Source organism: Armigeres subalbatus, chromosome 3 (assembly GCF_024139115.2).
Source record: "Armigeres subalbatus isolate Guangzhou_Male chromosome 3, GZ_Asu_2, whole genome shotgun sequence".
Taxonomy (NCBI): Eukaryota; Metazoa; Arthropoda; class Insecta; order Diptera; family Culicidae; genus Armigeres; species Armigeres subalbatus.
In genome coordinates this window covers 72,471,724-72,490,645 of record NC_085141.1, presented here as the reverse complement: position 1 = coordinate 72,490,645, position 18,922 = coordinate 72,471,724, and the positions used below count along the sequence as shown (strand labels likewise).

Here is an 18,922-nt window from a genome sequence, read left to right as displayed (position 1 = left end):
TTATTTATTCTTCAGTTCATTTAATGTTATTTAATTCACCTTTGATTTAATTTTAATTTAATTTTAATTTAATTTTAATTTAATTTTAATTTAATTTTAATTTAATTTTAATTTAATTTTAATTTAATTTTAATTTAATTTTAATTTAATTTTAATTTAATTTTAATTTAATTTTAATTTAATTTTAATTTAATTTTAATTTAATTTTAATTTAATTTTAATTTAATTTTAATTTAATTTTAATTTAATTTTAATTTAATTTTAATTTAATTTTAATTTAATTTTAATTTAATTTTAATTTAATTTTAATTTAATTTTAATTTAATTTTAATTTAATTTTAATTTAATTTTAATTTTAATTTTAATTTAATTTTAATTTAATTTTTAATTTAATTTTAATTTAATTTTAATTTAATTTTAATTTAATTTTAATTTAATTTTAATTTAATTTTAATTTAATTTTAATTTAATTTTAATTTAATTTTAATTTAATTTTAATTTAATTTTAATTTAATTTTAATTTAATTTTAATTTAATTTTAATTTAATTTTAATTTAATTTTAATTTAATTTTAATTTAATTTTAATTTAATTTTAATTTAATTTTAATTTAATTTTAATTTAATTTTAATTTAATTTTAATTTTAATTTTAATTTAATTTTAATTTAATTTTAATTTAATTTTAATTTAATTTTTAATTTAATTTTAATTTAATTTTAATTTAATTTTAATTTAATTTTAATTTAATTTTAATTTAATTTTAATTTAATTTTAATTTAATTTTAATTTAATTTTAATTTAATTTTAATTTAATTTTAATTTAATTTTAATTTAATTTTTAATTTAATTTTAATTTAATTTTAATTTAATTTTAATTTAATTTTAATTTAATTTTAAAATTAAATTAAAATTAAATTAAAATTAAATTAAAATTAAAATTAATTTAATTTTAATTTAATTTTAATTTAATTTTAATATAATTTTAATTTAATTTTAATTTAATTTTAATTTAATTTTAATTTAATTTTAATTTAATTTTTAATTTTAATTTTAATTTAATTTTAATTTAATTTTAATTTAATTTTTAATTTAATTTTAATTTAATTTTAATTTAATTTTAATTTAATTTTAATTTAATTTTAATTTAATTTTAATTTAATTTTAATTTAATTTTAATTTAATTTTAATTTAATTTTAATTTAATTTTAATTTAATTTTAATTTAATTTTAATTTAATTTTAATTTAATTTTAATTTAATTTTAATTTAATTTTAATTTAATTTTAATTTAATTTTAATTTAATTTTAATTTAATTTTAATTTAATTTTTAATTTAATTTTAATTTAATTTTAATTTAATTTTAATTTTAATTTTAATTTAATTTTAATTTAATTTTAATTTAATTTTAATTTAATTTTAATTTAATTTTAATTTAATTTTAATTTAATTTTAATTTAATTTTAATTTAATTTTAATTTAATTTTAATTTAATTTTAATTTAATTTTAATTTAATTTTAATTTAATTTTAATTTAATTTTAATTTAATTTTAATTTAATTTTAATTTAATTTTAATTTAATTTTAATTTAATTTTAATTTAATTTTAATTTAATTTTAATTTAATTTTAATTTAATTTTAATTTAATTTTAATTTAATTTTAATTTAATTTTAATTTAATTTTAATTTAATTTTAATTTAATTTTAATTTAATTTTAATTTAATTTTAATTTAATTTTAATTTAATTTTAATTTAATTTTAATTTAATTTTAATTTAATTTTAATTTAATTTTAATTTAATTTTAATTTAATTTTAATTTAATTTTAATTTAATTTTAATTTAATTTTAATTTAATTTTAATTTAATTTTAATTTAATTTTAATTTAATTTTAATTTAATTTTAATTTAATTTTAATTTAATTTTAATTTAATTTTAATTTAATTTTAATTTAATTTTAATTTAATTTTAATTTAATTTTAATTTAATTTTAATTTAATTTTAATTTAATTTTAATTTAATTTTAATTTAATTTTAATTTAATTTTAATTTAATTTTAATTTAATTTTATTTAATTTAATTTTAATTTAATTTTATTTTTAATTTTAATTTAATTTTAATTTAATTTTAATTTAATTTTAATTTAATTTTAATTTAATTTTAATTTAATTTTAATTTAATTTTAATTTAATTTTAATTTAATTTTAATTTAATTTTAATTTAATTTTAATTTAATTTTAATTTAATTTTAATTTAATTTTAATTTAATTTTAATTTAATTTTAATTTAATTTTAATTTAATTTTAATTTAATTTTAATTTAATTTTAATTTAATTTTAATTTAATTTTAATTTAATTTTAATTTAATTTTAATTTAATTTAATTTAATTTTAATTTAATTTTAATTTAATTTTAATTTAATTTTAATTTAATTTTAATTTAATTTTAATTTAATTTTAATTTAATTTTAATTTAATTTTAATTTAATTTTAATTTAATTTTAATTTAATTTTAATTTAATTTTTAATTTAATTTTAATTTAATTTTAATTTAATTTTAATTTAATTTTAATTTAATTTTAATTTAATTTTAATTTAATTTTAATTTAATTTTAATTTAATTTTAATTTAATTTTTAATTTAATTTTAATTTAATTTTAATTTAATTTTAATTTAATTTTAATTTAATTTTAATTTAATTTTAATTTAATTTTAATTTAATTTTAATTTAATTTTAATTTAATTTTAATTTAATTTTAATTTAATTTTAATTTAATTTTAATTTAATTTTAATTTAATTTTAATTTAATTTTAATTTAATTTTAATTTAATTTTAATTTAATTTTAATTTAATTTTAATTTAATTTTAATTTAATTTTAATTTAATTTTAATTTAATTTTAATTTAATTTTAATTCCTTCAAGAATTCCTCCGGGAATTCCTTCGGAAATTCCTCCGGGAATTCCTTCGGAAATTCCTTCGGGCATTCCTTCGGGCATTCCTTCGAGAATTCCTCCGGGAATTCCTGCGGGAATTCCTTCGGGAATTTCTTCGGGAATTCCTTTGGGAATTCCTCGGGGAATTTCTTCGGGAATTCCTCAGGGAATTCCTTCGGGAATTCCTCCGGGAATTCCTTCGGGAATTCCGCCGGAAATTACTTCGGGAATTCCTTCGGGAATTTCTTCGGGAATTTCTCCGGGAATTCCTTCGGGAATTCTTCCGGAAATTCCTTCGGGAATTCCTCCGGGAATTCCTTCGGGAATTCTACCGGGAATAGGAACCTGTTCCTGTAGGAACTTCTGGAGGAATTCCCCTAGGATTTTTCGGAAGAAATCCTGTAGGAACTTCTGGAGGAATTCCTGTAGGATCTTCCGGAGGAATTCCCGAAGGAACTTTTTGATAACTCTTGGAGGAATTCCCAGAGGAACTTCTGATGGAACTTCTAGAGGAACTCCTGGAAGAATTCTCAGAGGAACTATTGGAGCAATTTTTAAAGGAACTCCTAAATGAATTCCAAAAGGAACTTCTGGAGAAGCACCCAGAAGAACTTCTGGAGGTATGTTTTGAAGAACACTTAGAGGAATGCCCAGAGGAGTACCTGGAAGAATTTTCAGCGTAACTTCTTGTGGAACTCCCAGAGGAACTTCTGGAAGAATTTTCAGAGAAACTATTGAAGTTATTTCCAAGGGATTTCCAGGAGAACTTCACAGATGAATTTCGGGAGGAATTCCCGAAGGAATTTCAGGAGGAATTTTTCGAAGGAATTCCTAAAGGAATTCGCGAATGAATTCCCGAAGGAATTCCCGACAGAATTCCCGAAGGAATTCCCGGACGAATTCCCGAAGGAATTCCTGGAGGAATTTTCGAAAGAATTCCCGGAGCAATTCCCGAAGGAATTTCTGGAGGAATCCCCGAAAGAATTCCCGGAGAAATTCCAGAAGGAACTCCAGGAGGAACTTCGAAAGAATCTCCGGAGGATTTCCCGGCGCAATTCCCGCAGCAATTTCCGGAGGAATTCCCGGAGCATTTCCCGGAGCAATTCCCGGATGAATTCTCGGAGGAATTCCCGGAGGAATTCTCGGAGGAATTCCCCAAGGAATTCCCGGATAAATTCCCGAAGGAATTTCCGGAGGAATTCCCGAAGGAATTCCCGGTGGAATTCCCGGATGAATTTCCGAAGGAATTCGTGGAGGAATTCCCAAGTATTTCCCGGAGAATTTCCGGAGGAATTCCCGAATTAATTTCCGAAGGAACTTCCAAAGGAATTCCCGGTGGAAATTCCGAACTCCTGGAAGAATTTTCAGAGTTACTCCTGGAGGAATTCCCAGAGGAACTTCTGATGGAACTTCCAGAGGAACTCCTGGAAGAATTCTCAGAGGAACTATTGGAGCAATTTTCAAAGGAACTCCTGAGTGAATTCCAAAAGGAACTTCTGGAGAAGCACCCAGAAAATTGTCTGGAGGTATGTTTTGAGGAACACTTAGAGGAATTCCCAGAGGAATACCTGGAAGAATTTTCAGAGTAACTTCTGGTGGAATTCCTGGAAGAATTTTCAGAGAAACTATTAACTAGTTATTTCCAGAGGATTTCGGGAGGAATTCCTAGAGGAACTTCTGGCTGAGCTACCAGAGAAACTCCTGGAGGAACTCCCAGAGGAACTTCTGGCGGAACTTCCAGAGACACTCCTGGAAGAATTTCAAACTAACTCCTGAAGGAATTTCCAGCGGAACTCCTGGAGGAATTCTCAGAGGAACTTCTGGCGGAACTCCTGGAAGAATTTTCAGAGAAACTGCTGGGAGAAATTCTCAGAAGAACTCCTGGAGGAGTTCCCAGAGGAACTCCTGGAATAATTCACAGAGGAACTGCTGATGATCTCAGAGATTCTACTGGACAAATATCCAGATAAACTACTGGTGGAATTCTGAGAGGAAATTAAGAAAGAATTCCTGGAGGACACCTGAAGAAATTCCCATAGGAACTCCTGGAAGATTTTTCAGAGGAACTCCCGAAAGAATTTTCATAGGAACTCCCGGATGAATTCCCAGGAATACGTGAAAAAAATCCCAGTGAAACTACAAGCGGAATTCCCAGAGGAACTATTGCAGGAATTTTCAGTGGAACTTCTGGAGGTATTCCCAGAGAAACACCTGCAAGGAATTGCAAGAGAAGTAGATTCCTGTGAGAAATCCTACATAATTTCTTGGATTGGGCTTTCTTTGAATTTAAAATATTTTTTAATTTAGTTTTATTAAATTATCATTATTATTTTATTAAATTATCAATTATTAGTCCTTAGTACTGCTTTGCTAAAAGCCAGACAGCGATAGAACGATTCTGGATCGAAAGAGTAGAGCTGCATCGGAAAACGTTGATATTGAAATTTTTCTAACTACCGGATGCCCTTGTTCTTATTCGCACCAATCGCCGCTTTGCTTGATGTCCCCTTGATGTTCGGATATGGATAAGTAACAAACGGACTATTCCCGCCCGAAAGGAAAGAGCCGTAACAAAAAGATGCAGCGTGCAAAAGTTCTCCGCAATGAAAATACGGCTCCAGACCGAAACTAGCAGTATGGGAACAAGCAGCCTGCAAAAGTTTTGGCGATTGATGCGAATGCTCTCTATATTTGGGCATCTGCGCGGTAGTGTTCTCCAGACTGCGCTCGAATTTCACTTCAAACTTCCGTCATCGATGAAGGGGAATATTTTCCGTAAATCCACCGTCATTACGCGTCGTGGCTGCCACCGAGAAGAATTGATCGATCACCTTCTATTTGATTTCCCGTTGCGTCCGGGTTATCGAATGGCGTTCGTCCTTATAACACCACCCTGAAAGTGGAGCGCGTTTGGTCTTCTCGGCCTGCCCCCGTTCGGTTGTTCTTGTTCCGCTAGAAACCGTTGATTTTGCCAGCTTGAAGCGGAAAAGGAGATTCATTTGGAATCTGGAAGAGTACTTTGGCGTGGTCTGAGCGATGCTGGCTTTGGCGGAAGCAGGATATCGCTGAGAAACGAATGTGATGGTGGAAGCCTTTGAAGGGAATCGAGTCCATTGGGATGGGGTTTTGTTCTGGGAGGCAACGCGACACTTATACGGGAAACCCACGGCTGCCTTCTCAAGTGCTTCGATCCGGGTTTTGATGGGAGATTGCTGGGAGAAAAGCTCGTTGTGCTTCTTAGAAGATTTAGCTGGCGTGTGATGTTTCTTAGCTACCGCTGGTTTCTTGGCTTTCGGGGGTGGCTTTTCCGGACTTCCCTCGATGTGAGAATCATCTTCGGTCATAATTCTGGCGTTGATCATACGCTGCAAAAGTGTTGTTACCAGGCTCCGGTAACTGACGGGCATTCATAGTGCCATTTGCACCATTTGCCGGACAATTCACAACTTTTCCGTGAACAACAAACGTTCCGTTGGAACCTGAGACGTTGGAACCAGGCACTGCGATATCAGCTGTATACACAGAAAACGTTCCATAAGCGAGATTTCTCCGACAGTGTGTTTTATTTGACTTACCTTAATGACTCATTGTATTTATTTAAAAAAAAATGAAGTTCGATCAATAAAACTATTAAATATTTATGCGGGAAATGTACTCGAAGATTTTTATTAATAGTTTATTTACATTCAACTGTCATTCGAGGCAGTTATGTACTTATGTACTTTTAATAGTACATAATCATTCTGCCTCCGATGACAGCTGGGTGTAAATAAATCAGCATGAAATCCCAGCAAAAACTACCCTAACAACTACCTAACCGCCCAAAGCAAAACATAGCTAACGTTCATGTAACGTGAGGGTAACAGGTTAGATGTAATTATGCACCAAGCATAAACATACCTAACAAAAGTGTGTCATTCTAGCGTAACTTTAGCCTCACTTTACCCTAACCGTTAGTGAGAATGTTAGTGTAACCTGAGACGAGACCTGCAAAGACGCTGCTTCTTTTCTCTTGTTTTGACACTTGTTCTTCTTTTCATCACAGTTGACCATCGAGTTTCAACTGTTTACTTGACTGTTTCACCTAAGCACTAGGTGGACCATTCTGAGCACAATAAAAGTGTATCCAATTCACGAAATAGTTAATTCATTTTCATAAGGATTTTTATACCGGGAACAAAACACAGGTTTATTACTGATAATTAACAAGCTAAACGGAAGGTTTGGAATACTCGTTAAAGTAAAAAAGTCTTGGTAAAACAAAAATGATGTGGAATATTTTATTTGGGATACCAATACTTTCACTCAAAAAGCTGCTGGTTGCACCTGACAGTTCGTGACAGCAGTTGACTGGCAGCAGCTGAAGTTACATTTTTTCCTCTTTGCAGGTCTCGTCTCAGAGTGTAACCTGAGACGAGACCTGCAAAGACGCTGCTTCTTTTCTCTTGTTTTGACACTTGTTCTTCTTTTCATCACAGTTGACCATCGAGTTTCAACTGTTTACTTGACTGTTTCACCTAAGCACTAGGTGGACCATTCTGAGCACAATAAAAGTGTATCCAATTCACGAAATAGTTAATTCATTTTCATAAGGATTTTTATACCGGGAACAAAACACAGGTTTATTACTGATAATTAACAAGCTAAACGGAAGGTTTGGAATACTCGTTAAAGTAAAAAAGTCTTGGTAAAACAAAAATGATGTGGAATATTTTATTTGGGATACCAATACTTTCACTCAAAAAGCTGCTGGTTGCACCTGACAGTTCGTGACAGCAGTTGACTGGCAGCAGCTGAAGTTACATTTTTTCCTCTTTGCAGGTCTCGTCTCAGAGTGTAACTATCTAACAGGATAGATGCACATTACGCTCAAGTTAGAGTAACCTTCCTTGCTGGGAATTGATTCGCATTATGACTGAAAAAAATTGTATGGCGTCAGTATTGATGTTTGCTACAGATTTTTTGACGTAAACTTCGTCTAATACTAATGACACACTGATGGTATTCGTACCATGGTACAAGTTGTACCACAGGTGTGTCGCCTTGTACCATGCTGGTACAACGTGGAAAACCATGGTACAATATGTACTAGGGTATATAACCGTGGTATACCACGGTCCTTGTACCACCAGTGTGTCTTTAGTATAAGGGGAAGACTCAGATACAGGGTTTAAAACGGAAATTTCCAAATTCGAGACTGTCACAAAAATTAGGATAGATTTCAAACGCTAATAGCGTCTTTATCTTATTTTCGACATTTGCTTATCAATCGATTCGGAAACCCTTCAGCAATTTGCCAATTCTATTGATACTATTGATTATCATTAATGCTTATTTTTTTTCTACAACAAATATGATTTTGAAAAAGTATCACTGGCGCGTGCTTACTCGCAATCTACATGCTGATACATTTACAGTTACATCAAAAAACTGAAAACCGAAATACGCCACTTCAAAATTACGAGGTGACAATGTTAGAAAGAGACAAAAGATAGGAAAAATCAGAGTGTATGTAATTAAGAGTGGCGACATGTGCCGCATTTGACAGGTCTCCTGCTCGTTTGGAACACGATTTTGTATGGGAATGACAGATGAATTCTGTTCCAATTCTGACAGTGTCGCCACTCTTATTTACATTCACTCTGGGAAAAATAACACGGTGTGTAGTGCCTCCCCGAGTCACCTTAAGGGAAGATCCTTTAATTACGTAACGCAAAAATTGGGCATTTTCAACCCCCCCTGCCCCCTATGTCACACTTTTTGTATGAAGCATCTAAAAATTATGTATGGGTCGTCACACTTCGCGCAACCACCCTCCCCCCTCTAAGCGTTACGTAATTTGTGGACGCTCCCAAGAGCCACTTTCATTGATGGTAGCCGATCGTTAGTACTTCATATCAATTATCATATCATATCATAGCATATCAAAGAATATTGTGGCCATATTTCATAAAATTTGGTCAACAAAAACCCCCCTGACAATAATAGAACAAAACCTGCCAAAGCCGTCAATCCACCTACATCATACAAGAAAATTTGAGCGCTGCTAATGTTAATGACGACGACTGCGCGACCCACACCATCGCCGGGAATAAAATTTCTGCTCGGTCTCGGTCTGCTCTCCGCGACATCTCGAACGAAATGGCTCGCGCGCGCGGAAGAGCTGCTTTCTTGTAATCAATAAAGTTGAACATGTAACCACGCCCTTTTGGTGAGTGTGTGACGGTTACACAATATTTGCAGTCATACCGGACAACAAAGAGGCGGGACTAACGAGCCATCTTTATTGATTATAAGAAAACTGCTCTCCCGCGCGCGCGTGGCCCATTCCAGTTCGAGACAGCAGCACGTACGGACGTGTTTTTTGTTCGCGCATTTTGAAATTAACTACGTCTAAGGGGAAGCCTCGGATACAGGGTGCAAAATGAAAATTTCCAAATTGGGGACCGTCACGAAATCATGTAAGATTTCAAACGGTAATGGCGACTTTATCTTTCGACGGATTTTCGAGATTTTGTTATTAATAGATTCGGAAACTTTGCACCAATTTGCTAATTGTATTAAAACTGTTCATTATCAACGGCAAACTATTGAAAATGTTATTTCTTTCCAAACCGGGCGAAAAATTCAAAAATAATCAATCCCGTTCATAAATCCCCAACACAAACATCAGATTGCAGTAAGGTACGGGCCTTTTGATCCACTGCTTCGTTTTTCCTGTGTATAAAAAGCCCCGTGTCATTCTCATTCTGGAATTACACACTAGCGCCTCCTGAAGGCCGTCATGATACATTATATTTTAAAAATTAAGTAGAAACATAAAAATAATAATAATAATAATTAAAATTGAAGTTGGAGGGCCAAGCCGGCCGATCACTGTACATGTCAAAAATAATTGTAGAACAAAAAATGTGTAAATAAAGAAGAATTTTACTACTATACTCATTCTGGATTTCATGGAAAGCGGACCAAGGCGTCCAGAAGCGGTCCTAGCGACAACGGCTGTGGTGGTGCGGATGAAAATGTTTCGTTCGATAGTGGTGGCGGCCGTGGCAACAGCAGTACATCTTTACATCCGTGTTACAAGCAGCATTTTTGGATCTGGCAATTAACGGCGTGCGTAGAGCCGAATCATCAGATGGATGTCGCGCAGTCCAGTATTTGTTGTTGGTGAGGCACATAATTGGGAATGAATCGGATCTTTTCAGAACCACCATTATGTTTGGGAGGAATGTTAAGTTGAAATAAATTGTCTATAGTACCACCGCTAGGAACTATAAAATGATTCATTGAAATATTCTAGCGTGATTCTCAATTATATGATGTTTGTCTAGCACTTAACTACTCTTCTTGCTGTGGATTTAATTTTGAACAATGATTCAGTGATTGATAATAGTTATTTGTTTATTTCTCTGTTTTTTGTTTGATACATATTTATACATTTTGATTGTTTAGTCCTTGGGACTCTTCAGCTCTAGTACAATGCGTTGTAATTAAATACATTATATTGAAGGTGGACTTTAAGTCAGTATACATTTCAACTAAGGGTATGCGATAACACACTTTTTCCTAACGAAACGAAACGAAACGAAATTTAAAATGTCTATGTTGATTCGGATCGAAACGAAACGAAATATAGATTTATTTTTGAGACTTCGAAACGATACGAAATCAAGATTCATTTATTTCGAAATTTTTCGAAACGAAACGAAATTTTTTTTTTTTCGCGGAATTTTTATTAAAATGGTTTTACGCAATTCTGATTTCATTTTTTCGAAGTCAAATAATGTTTTTAGAGTTATAATAACAGAAGAGGTAGTCTGTGATAAATCGCCGCATATAACATTGGCGATAAGGCAATACCCCAGCATTTGTTCCGCTTTCAATGGAATTCATCGCGAAACGTGTGCTCCTGAATCTGATCAATTTTATATAAGTACATAAAAATATAGAAATTGTGGGATTTTTCATAAAAGGATTCAAAATTCGTTTAAAACCTTAGTTCACTTAAAAATTATGTAATTATGCTGAAGCATACTTCATATTCTCTTGTCAGCCTAGCTTTATAGTACCGTGGGGCACCGAAATCCGTACAGCACCGACATCCATCCACTCCAAGAGATATCAATAAATTGTAGGGGATTTCAAGTAATAAATTTGCTAATAATTTATGTTATCCTGTTCATATACTTGACAGTAAGCTTTTAGGTCATGGAGATGAAAAGTAGCCTTTGAAATTAAAACTACATAAATTAAAAACAAATCGTTACCCACTGAACGCATAGTTTCTGGCGCCACTGTCATGCGTGTAGAACATAACTGCATCAAAATTAAGTGCGGTTTAATTGCAAATTGCGACTAATAAAGTAAGGTAAGTGGAATACAAACCACAGGGATTGCTTCTCAAGGTTCGTATTTAACTATTTACAGTGGTAGTTTACTCAACTAGTCTACTACAATTTATATCTTCTTCTTCTTATTGGCATTACATCCCCCACTGGGACAGAGCCGCCTCGCAGCTTAGTGTTCATTAGGCATTCCACAGTTATTAACTACGAGGTTTCTAAGCCAAGTTACATTTTTTGCATTCGTATATCATGAGGCTAACACGATGATACTTTTATGCCCAGGGAAGCATGGTCTTGCTTTGTAGCCGCGCGTCTCACCGCACGACTAAGGAGGGCCTCAATTTATATATTTAGTAAATAAATAGCTGTACGGATTTTGATCCTTTGATTCGAAATCCTTCCACGGTGCACGGATTTCGGTTCAAGAGGCGTAGCTTAAATTAATTATTTTATCATATTTCTTCAAATTTCTAATGTGTAAATGCGCAACAGGTAGTGGTCTTCGTTAGTGGTTAGTGGGAAAATAGTGGCCTTCGTGCTCCTGTATTAACGAAAAACGTTTCATTTGCATTCGTTTTTAATTTTCCAGACCCTTTTCACATACTGAGGTGCTTAAGTGTACGGATTTCGATGCCCCACGTTATCGTGCTAAGTCAAAATTAGGAAATGAATGCTTAGAGTGAAATCAGGAGTGATTCAGTTTCATTCCAAATTTTCGACCACTATTCTAGTTTGAATCTGGAGCCAAATAGAACAAACTCGCTGGTTTCCCCAGCAGTGTTCTATTCATGTTTTTCAAATTTTCAATTAAATGAAATCATGTTGGCGCCAAGAAAGGCGCCGTAATTGCAAAGTGGATTGATCCGTAGATAAAATGACGCATTCATACACCAAAACAATTGGAAAATATTTGAATCTCGTGATTCAATCGTGGTTCAAATCTGCAGAAAATAGAACGGAGCGTTATACCAGTTTTATTTTTTTGAAATTTGACTGGTATAAAAAATGAATCTAGAACATCTGCTGGGAAAATGAATGTTTCAGATTCATATTCAAACTGGCAGCCCCGAACGATTTGAATCACTGCTGATTTTACCCTTAGATTTATTTTTTTAGTGGGATACTCAGTTATGTATCACATCTGCCAAGCGTGTATACACTGAAAGGAGCGGCATAGTAATATCAACCGAATCGAGGGTTAAATTAAAAACATTTTACCACTTGATTTGTGCAGACTACAGTTTGCACTTGAATCAACTATGTCTGCAGTTGATTTTACTATGCCGTATTTTTTGACATTTAACGCCGAATTTAACTACATTTGTTGTTAAAAATACTATGTGCAGCTGTAAACATTGTAGTAAATATTACCATGCCCATTTTAGAACGATAAAGCAGTATAGGAAATTCACAATTTTGTGTAACCCAGAGTAATTATTTTATTGTTCATTTTCATATTATTTCCGAATATATTACATACTATTTAATAATACTAGTGGTTAAGGATGTTACGATGAAACAAATACGAACAATTACATCTTCGCCTACGGTGAATTTGGCCTTCTAGTCGGGGAGGTATTCCGAGGGGGAAAAGATATAGGAGATAATCCTAGCCGAGGAGGAATTAGATGAGGAAGATATTCCGAGCCAGCAGCCCTTATCCTTCCATTAATTGCACGTCGTAATTTTGGATGAGAACCCATTCTGTTGGTTTGGTTGAAGGCGCATGCTGCCGAATGTTTAAATTCTGAAACATTAGAAAAAATATATATATTTAAAATCTTGCATGGTATGCCTTAGACAATCAACTTACCAGGATTAGTTTCCATTATTTGTTATGAGTTATTTACAAATAAGATCTCACTTTATACCAAAAAGATATTTCAAACCTCTATCCGAGGCACACATTTCACAAGCTAAAAATGAACGCCGTCTGAAATGAAGTGGTTAGTTTTACTATTGACAGTGCAGTTGTCTTGACAATCGCTGTAGTTATTTTTACTATTTTTGAAATAGTTGATTTAAAAACGCTCATGCAGTTATTTTTACTACAAGACTATTTTCAGTGTACGCAGATAAAGAATTGATATTACCAGACCATCATTTGATAAGAGCGTAACAGTCAAAACTTATTCCTTCTTATTCTTCGTCTACATATATATAGCACACATTTTTTTTACCAATCTGTTTATTTATGAGGTTCAGATGTTTAATAATAAACTCTACGGAGTCAAAAACATTAGAAATAATAGAACTAATTATTCTGAAGAAGTTTCAGAAACATTTCTGCGTGAGGTCTTCATTGGTGAGGATTAGACTGGCCTAGGAAACAAAAAGTTGTCTAATTCCACGGGGCACCCCTCAGGATTGTGTCTTTGGGTGATAAAATGAATCTCTGAAAATTTCAGCTCAATCGCTTGTTGCATAAGCTGGCGCATTTGATTTGAAGTTTGTATGGAGATTTCAGCCAAAATGTATAGAAAAATACATCTCCGTCACTCATTCGATCTGGAAATTGGTTCTGATTGCACGATTGACCTCAGAATTGCAAAAACGGCAGTTGGTATGCTACAGAACAATTTCACAGAACATTGTATGATGATTAAATGAACTTTTATATAGGTTTCGGCTAAAACCGAAACTGTCTCGTTACAAGGGAAAAAAATAACCCATACATTACTCGCCCGGTGGGCGCTGAATATTCTCAGTATATTGGTTATAGAACTGCCCGTGAAATAAAGAAGGAGAAAGTCTGGTAGAACTATATATTTTTTTAAATATGTTTCTGAAACTATTGTGTTTCAGTCATCATGTGTATTAAACCAAATATTTTTTTTAATTTTGTTCATTTGAATTGTTGTCCATTCTCCCTCAGAAAATTTCAGAAAATTATACGGATCCACTCCCAGGAAATCGAATGATAGTCAATCAATCCTTTGTGGACCAGATTTCATGCGGGCTTGAGGATTTTTGTGATGTCTTAGATGAGTTCTTTCAGGCTTCTATGAAAAAAAAAATCCCGCAGACTTCTATTATTCTATTTAAACGAATTCAACATTGAACTCCCTAAAATTTGATTATATCTTTGTAGAACTAGTATTATCAGACCTACCAGACAGTATTGCAACTAAAATATTTACCTAAATGATATGTTCTCAACAGAATCAGGACAATGCCTTGACTGTCCCACCCAGGAAAATTCGTGCGTAGGACATGTCCTACTTGTCCTACCCACTCCCGGCGCAACTGAACACAATCGATTCCGCACTAAATAATTTTGTTCTCTTCGGTGCAGACATTAGTTTTATCACTTCGCGTTCTCCCACATTAGCTGGCATTATCAGCACCCTCACGAACGATTGCACACTGGTTAAACAAATTTCTGCTACGCGATGTAGATTTTTTTCACTCATTGCCGTCCTACGATCGATTCCGCATTCATATTGTGCAATTAGTAAAAAAATATCACAAATTTGAAATTTGAATCTTGGAAACACTGCAGACGTTTTATAGAAGAAAACTACATATGCATTTGTCGACTAAGAATCTAATGTCGACTAATAATCACGATATAGTTCAGCGGCGCAGCCAAAATTTTTGATAATATAAAGTATGGTTTAAGTTTAAATTTGTTTCGGAATTCCGCGGAATTCCGTTAAATTTCGTTAGAAGCTAGTTTTTTCTAGCGAAATTTTTGTAATTTTGCGAAACGAAACGAAATCAAGAAATCAGATTTCGCCATGCTCAAATTCCGCGAAATTCCGCGGAATTTCGTTTCGAACCACCTGAAACGAAATTTTTCGAAATACCGCATATGCTTAATTTCAACCATTATTGCGACGGTATTTAGTGTTGGGATTTTAATTGTTTAAATTTGATAACCTACCTACTTAACCTAAAATAATCAACTGAATCGAATTTATGTTCCATTGACCAGACTCACCCTAGCAGCCGTTTTCTATCACGAACATACCCAGAGTGAGGATCTGGTCAAATCGGCTTTTACAGCTATGCAGGCGAGCAGCAAGCTGACTGAATATTTATTGGGACCAGTTGTTCCGGTGTGAATAGCGGAGCAGTATCTTCTGCTGAGACGGGCTCACCATCACGCTTCTTCCGAAAACCAGGAGGAGGGAGAGGAGGCCATTGAGAGCTAATAGTGGGTGATGTAGCTGGTATGTTGCTTCTTGGTGGGAATAGTTCCGGAAAATTATCTGCTGTCAGCGCTGGAGGTTTATCCCGTTTCGGTTGATGCTTTGCTGATGATTGTCTACGGATTTGGATGGTTTCCGATCGCTTGGGACAGTTCCTAGCTGTGGCCCGATGGTTTTCCCCACAATTTACACATTTGGGTGTGGCCGTCTCCATTGCGTTGCATTTGTCGGAGTGATGATTTCCGCCACAGAAGCTGCAGCGAGGTGTCATGTAACAGTTCCTGGTTCCATGGCCGAAATTGCAGCAGTTCTTGCACTGCGTAATGTCGCGATGCACCGGTTTGTATCTCTGCCACTCAATGATGGTGCTATTTATGACCGTAATTGAGCGTAGTTCCTTAAGGGTGGTCGATCGATGCTGGAGGTGAACCAGGTAGAGCTGGTCCCGATATTTCTTGGTTTCATCGTGCCGTACGATTTTGAACACGTTCAATGGTTTCAAACCGCATTCCACCAATTCCTTCTTCAGTTCATTGACATCCATGTTGTCAAGGCCGCGCAAGATCACTTTTAATGGTTTGGTCCCGGGTATGTCGTGAGTGTAATACTCGCATTTCGACTCTTTCAGGAGCTCGAGCATTTTATCTTAGTGCGTCTTCCCCTCAGTGATGAGCTTGATTCCATCGACGCATAGTCGAAAAGTACACTTGAGGCCCCTTGCTGCCCACTTCCGAACAGTTGGGTACAGACCCGATGGGTCACCTTTGACGAAAATAGGCGGGAGCTTTTCTTTTCGTTCTGGTTCCTTCTGCAAAGGCTGATGTTTTTGTTTACCTTTGGCCAGTGAATCACCGGCATCGTCATTCTCCAGAGCAAAGTAATTTTCCTTTTAGTGGCTTTGTTCACAGCCGAACCGACTGTTTCATCACCCATAACGGGTTCGGAATGAGCACTCTAGCCAACGGGTTGATGCTCAGTGATTGATAAGTGATTGAGAAAGTTTATATAGGACGAACTTTTGACGTAAACTACGTCTAAGGGGAAGACTCAGATACAGGGTTTCCAAAATTTCCAAATTCGAGACCGTCACGAAATTAGGATAGATTTTAAACGCTAATAGCGTCTTTATCTTTCGATGGATTTTCAAGATTTACTTATCAATAGATTCGGAAACTCTCCAGCAATTTGCCAATTATATTGATACTATTGATTATCAACGTTTAACTATTGAAAATGTTATTTCTTTCTAAACCGGGTGAAAAATTCAATCCCGTTCATAAATCCCCACCACGGACATCAGATTGCAGTAACGTACGGGCCTTTTGATCCACTGCTTCGTTTTCCTTGTGTATAAAAAGCCCCGTGTTTCGCTTGCGCGCGTCTAGCATCTCAGGAGTTCGAGACAGCAACACGTACGGACGTGTTTTTTGCTCGCGCATTTTTTCGAAGTGTTTTTTCTCGTTCGTTCGCTGTTTACGTTTTCGCTTGTCGCGTTGGCGTTATTTTCTCCCGGACCCGTCATGGGAGACTCGGTGGCCGATTCGGTCGCTGGAAAAGTGCCTAAGCGCACTGCTCTTGGAGGCGCGGCTAACCCCTCCAAGCAGCTTTTGCAGAGCAACGTGTTCTCGCCGTTGCCGCTTGATGACGCCGGCAATCCGCCGAAAAAGAGGAAGAAGCAGCAATCGCAGCTGCCGCAGGTGCAACCGGAGCGGAAGGAGAAGTGCCCGCCCGTGTTTGTGAAGGGCGATCCGCCGGATTTACGCCCAAAAATTCGCCAGCTGATCGCTAAGGGGCTGAAATGTACTTTTCGGCTCTGCAGCGAGGGCGTGAAAGTGATGCCGGCCAACAGGGACCATCATCAATCCGTCGTGGAGTTCCTCGAGGTCCACAAGTATGAGTACTACACTCATGACCACCCCGGCACGAAGCCGCTCAAGGCTTTGCTGCGAGGACTTCACGACATGAAGGAGGAAGAGCTCCAAGCAGAGCTTGAAAGTTGCGGACTGAAGCCAGTAGCCGTCCACAAGATCGCTCGTCACGACAAGGCGAGGAGATATCGCGACCAGCTTTACCTGATCCATCTGGAGCACGGCTCCACTACCTGGAAGGACCTGAAGCTGGTTGGCGTTATAAATTACACCGTCGTTGACTGGGAGCGATATCGGCCAGTGCACCGCGATGTCATGCAATGCACCAACTGCTTCAATTTCGGGCACGGCACCAGGAACTGCCGCATGAAGCCGCGCTGCAACAAGTGTGGCGAACCCCATCCGACGGACGAGTGCGACAAAATGGAGGTGGCCGATCCCAAGTGCGCCAACTGTGGCGACAAACATCGCGCCACCACAAAGGGCTGCCCAAAGCGAGCCGAGTTCCTGGAAATCCGGAAGAAGGCTTCCACCAGGACTATTCCGAAGAAGAACCGTGTTCCCGTAATCAACGAGGTGAACTTTCCAGCCATCCCGGCTCCCCGTCGTGTGATTCCGTTACTCCCACCGCTACAGCCGCACAAGCGACTGGCAGCGGCAGCGGCATCGGTCCAAGCTCCAACATCGTCGGCACCATCCACCAGCGAATGGTCCTCGCTCCCTCCTCCTGGGTTCCGTCGGCAGTCGGAGAACGAAGCCGTCCCATCGGAAGAATCTGCTCCGCTGTACACTCCGGAACAACTGATGCCGATCTTCGCGCAGCTCGCCACTCGACTGCGCGGCTGCAAAACCCGCTTCGACCAGGTCTTCACTCTTGGCATGTTCATCATCGAAAATGGCTGCTAGGGTGGGCCTGGTTAACTGGAACGCTTGCTCGCTCAAGAGCAAATTAATTGAGTTGAAGGATTTCCTTGAGGAGAAGGAAATAGACGTGGCGTTCATCACCGAAACGCACCTAAAACCGGAGGTGAACATCAACATCCCGGACTTCCGCATCGTGCGACTCGACCGGCCGACCAGGGGAGGTGGTGTGGCCATCGCTCTTCGCTACAACATCAACTGTCGTCTGCTTCCAAGCTTCCAGCTCAGTGTCATCGAGGCCATCGGTGTCGAAATCACCACTTCGGTCGGCACAATCGCGCTCATCGCGGCGTACTGTCCAACGCAGGCCAAAGCCGGCGATGGATCATCGGCTGCCCTTCGGAGGGACATCGTCAAGCTGACGCGGAGGCAAGGCCAGTATATCATTGCCGGCGACTTGAATGCCAAACATCAAGCCTGGGGCAACAGTCGCGGCAATCGAAACGGCACCATCTGGAGCAACGACATGGAGGAAGGCCACTACACGATCCTGAGCCCGGATTCCCCCACTCGGCTGAGTCGGTCCGGTGCCCACGCAACGCTCGACCTCTACATAACAAACCTGAGTGACCACGTCTCGCAGCCGGTTGTATACCAGGAGCTCAGTTCGGATCACTATCCGGTGGTGGCGGAACTGGGCTCCTCGGTCAATCGGCACCAGCAGTTACGGCGGAACTACCACCGAGTGAACTGGCAGC

At 35.9% G+C, this 18,922-nt stretch overlaps 1 protein-coding gene across 1 annotated transcript; it reads right to left on the bottom strand.

Moving 5' to 3' along the window:
• Nucleotides 1–5,142: 5,142 nt before the first annotated feature.
• Nucleotides 5,143–6,837, bottom strand: LOC134226140 (uncharacterized). The gene is made up of 2 exons (XM_062706722.1): nucleotides 6,509–6,837; nucleotides 5,143–6,445 (listed from the first exon to the last, which is right to left on the bottom strand). The coding sequence occupies exon 2, from the start codon at nucleotides 6,338–6,340 to the stop codon at nucleotides 5,768–5,770; it is 573 nt and encodes a 190-aa protein (XP_062562706.1). The 5' UTR covers nucleotides 6,341–6,445; nucleotides 6,509–6,837; the 3' UTR covers nucleotides 5,143–5,767.
• Nucleotides 6,838–18,922: the final 12,085 nt, after the last annotated feature.